General features: G+C 43.2%; 1 protein-coding gene across 2 annotated transcripts; it reads right to left on the reverse strand.

Annotated features, from left to right (window-relative positions):
- Nucleotides 1-373: 373 nt before the first annotated feature.
- On the reverse strand, nucleotides 374-2,311 carry LOC119347600. 2 transcript variants are annotated; one of them, XR_005168462.1, is made up of 4 exons: nucleotides 2,053-2,311; nucleotides 1,601-1,808; nucleotides 1,363-1,475; nucleotides 374-716 (listed from the first exon to the last, which is right to left on the reverse strand). XR_005168462.1 is itself a non-coding variant. In XM_037616215.1 (4 exons), exons 1-3 carry the CDS (start codon nucleotides 2,182-2,184, stop codon nucleotides 1,380-1,382), a joined length of 393 nt encoding a protein of 130 aa, XP_037472112.1. In that variant the 5' UTR covers nucleotides 2,185-2,311; the 3' UTR covers nucleotides 374-716; nucleotides 1,363-1,379. The 2 variants fall into 2 exon arrangements, 1 of the variants encoding a protein (XP_037472112.1); XM_037616215.1 differs by having other exon boundaries at nucleotides 1,644-1,808.
- Between the last annotated feature and the right edge of the window lie 13 nt (nucleotides 2,312-2,324).

The following is a 2,324-nucleotide window of genomic DNA, read 5'->3' on the forward strand; positions in this document are numbered from 1 at the left end:
AGAGTATATGAAAACCAGGCACTTGCATATAATCAGAAGCGCCATCATGACAACATCGGATATTGTGCTACCAATATTTGAACCTATTAAACCTTATGAACTTATAATTACAGTTAAACTTTGCATGCCATTATCTATTCATTCCTTAGAAATTTCTATGAAGCTCGGAACAGACTATGATATAAATATCACAAAATGCATCAGAAATAGCTCACAACAATATAAGATATAATGAACCCAAGATCCAAGCGACTAAGACAACAACAGTCAATAGGTTTAGTCAACCTATTTCTCCTGAAGTGATAAGCGGCAACTTGGTTCTCGAATTCTCAGTTGTTCGACTCATGACCAAAATCGGAGGAACACCGCAAAATTAAAAATGAGTTTATACACGCCAAAATCAAAGGAAATACTGCAAAGTTACAAAATTGACAACTCAAAGCTAAAACATAGAAACTACGTAGTGTTGTGGTGCCAAATATTTACAAAGGTGAGTTAGAAAAACTATAAATGGTTGACTGGTCTGAGAATACACTAAATTACCAGAGATTAAAATTGAACTGACCTCACAGCACGAGCCTTAGAGGTGCATGGTATGCATGATAGCCTGGAGATTTTCCTTTTCCCTGTTATCCTCAGCTACCTGAATACCCAGATAGAACTCTGCTTGCCCAACAGCTCCACATGCTCTACAGACAAATAGGAGTCCTTGTTTCCTGTAAGAGGTTCATATGGAAAGTTAAGGCAATGATAATTAGTAAGATTGATGCTCCGAATTAAAGCCAATTGGATGAGGTAATTCGTCAAAGAAGTACAATGCAAAGCTGAAACGATGCAAGTGAATTGAAAGAGGGGCTGATGGAAATCGAGCTTCAAGTGGCAACAACCTTCGTGGCATATGTAATACAACCAATTCAGTTCAAATATGTATTTATTATGTTAGCATGAAGGGTAAAAAGAAGGGGGACAAACTAATCTTATGTTCAAGCACTAAAAAAAAGTAAAATCTAAATAGTGATGTGATCACTTCCTTTTAAACAACTGTTACGATCAGGTCAGCAGGATTGACAAACTATAATATTTATAACAATGGAATTGAGGGGCTACTACATTACACACTTATGTTTCTACTCATTCAGTTGAGGAAAATCCATGATGCACAAAACAAGATCAGTTTTATCCATCTGATTGTTCACTGGGCCATGTGATAGGAAAGAGAGAAAATATGCCTAGGTAGGTTCTTACTACAACTGTTGCTCCTGCTACTAATTACCGGTCACTTCAATCAATAGCTAAAAAGTATTTTTAACGTTTTTCTCTGCCCCTGCTTTTGGATTTGATTGCAGACTTGATTATCCTTACCGAATCTCAGAGTTGCTTCACCAAGGCGTGTCGTTTTTCGCCTTCCCATTGCATTCAAAAAAATATTTTCCTATCACTCGGTTCATCCCCACATAAGACGTAGCTGATGCTCCCTGGAAAACCACATTTGTGTATCTTCTATTACATACATGAGATTCTCTAATGCGTGTTTAGGCAGGAGCTAGCATGTTAGGAATGAAACATACAAGCCCAGTAAACACTTCCAAACTAAACTAACCTATGAATCCCGCTTAGGCGAAGCGGGTGAGGAGGAGGGTTACCAGAGGCTGGAGGAAAATGAGAGCAGGGACTGCGATCCGAGCATCCCCATCGCTGGCACTCGCTGGAATTGGAACTGGAGCAGCAGCAACAACAACAACAATGTGGGGTAGGGGGAACTGGAGCCTGATCCCGACGCCGCTGCCAAGAAAACCGCATACCACCATCTGAAAAATGTTCATGTGCATCTCAAGATAGGAAGAAATTAATCATGAAGAAACAGAGCCATGGATCATGCTCTTTGTGCACATTTTATCAAACAACTCGACTGCATAACCCAGCCTCCCATTTATCCACATACATAGAAAGAGATGCACGAACAGGGGCCTTTGGTTCTTTCTTAGCAGGCCGCTGCTGCATCCTCGTGCTGCTCGTTGGTGAGAAAAGGTATGAAGAGGAGAAGGAACAAACCTTGGAGCTGGTCGATGTGGTGGGCAGCGGCTGGCGGTTGGTGTGGGTATCTGAGGCGGCGTCGCCGGCAGTCCTGGGATCCGCGACAGCAGTGTCCTGTTCCTGATCGGCGACGGCCGCGTCCTGGTCCATGACGTATCTGAGGCGCCGCCGCTGCTGACGTCCTGGTGGTCCGCGACAGCCGCGTCTTGGTGATCTGCGACGGCGTATCCCCAGATCGGCGGCGGCGTCTCTTTTGAGACCTTGTCCGGGAGAGGAGGAGCGTCTATGCG

The sequence above is a fragment of the Triticum dicoccoides genome, unplaced genomic scaffold (genome assembly GCF_002162155.2).
Source record: "Triticum dicoccoides isolate Atlit2015 ecotype Zavitan unplaced genomic scaffold, WEW_v2.0 scaffold69164, whole genome shotgun sequence".
NCBI classification, from domain to species: Eukaryota; Viridiplantae; Streptophyta; class Magnoliopsida; order Poales; family Poaceae; genus Triticum; species Triticum dicoccoides.

Excerpts from the sequence above, each read along its gene's own strand:
- LOC119347600 (XM_037616215.1), bottom strand. The coding sequence starts at position 2,184 with ATGGACCAGGACGCGGCCGTCGCCGATCAGGAACAGGACACTGCTGTC. Across the intron at positions 1,809-2,052 it reads CCACATCGACCAGCTCCAAG|ATGGTGGTATGCGGTTTTCT; the intron begins GTTTGTTCCTTC and ends AACATTTTTCAG. Across the intron at positions 1,476-1,643 it reads TCATTTTCCTCCAGCCTCTG|GGAGCATCAGCTACGTCTTA; the intron begins GTAACCCTCCTC and ends GTGGTTTTCCAG.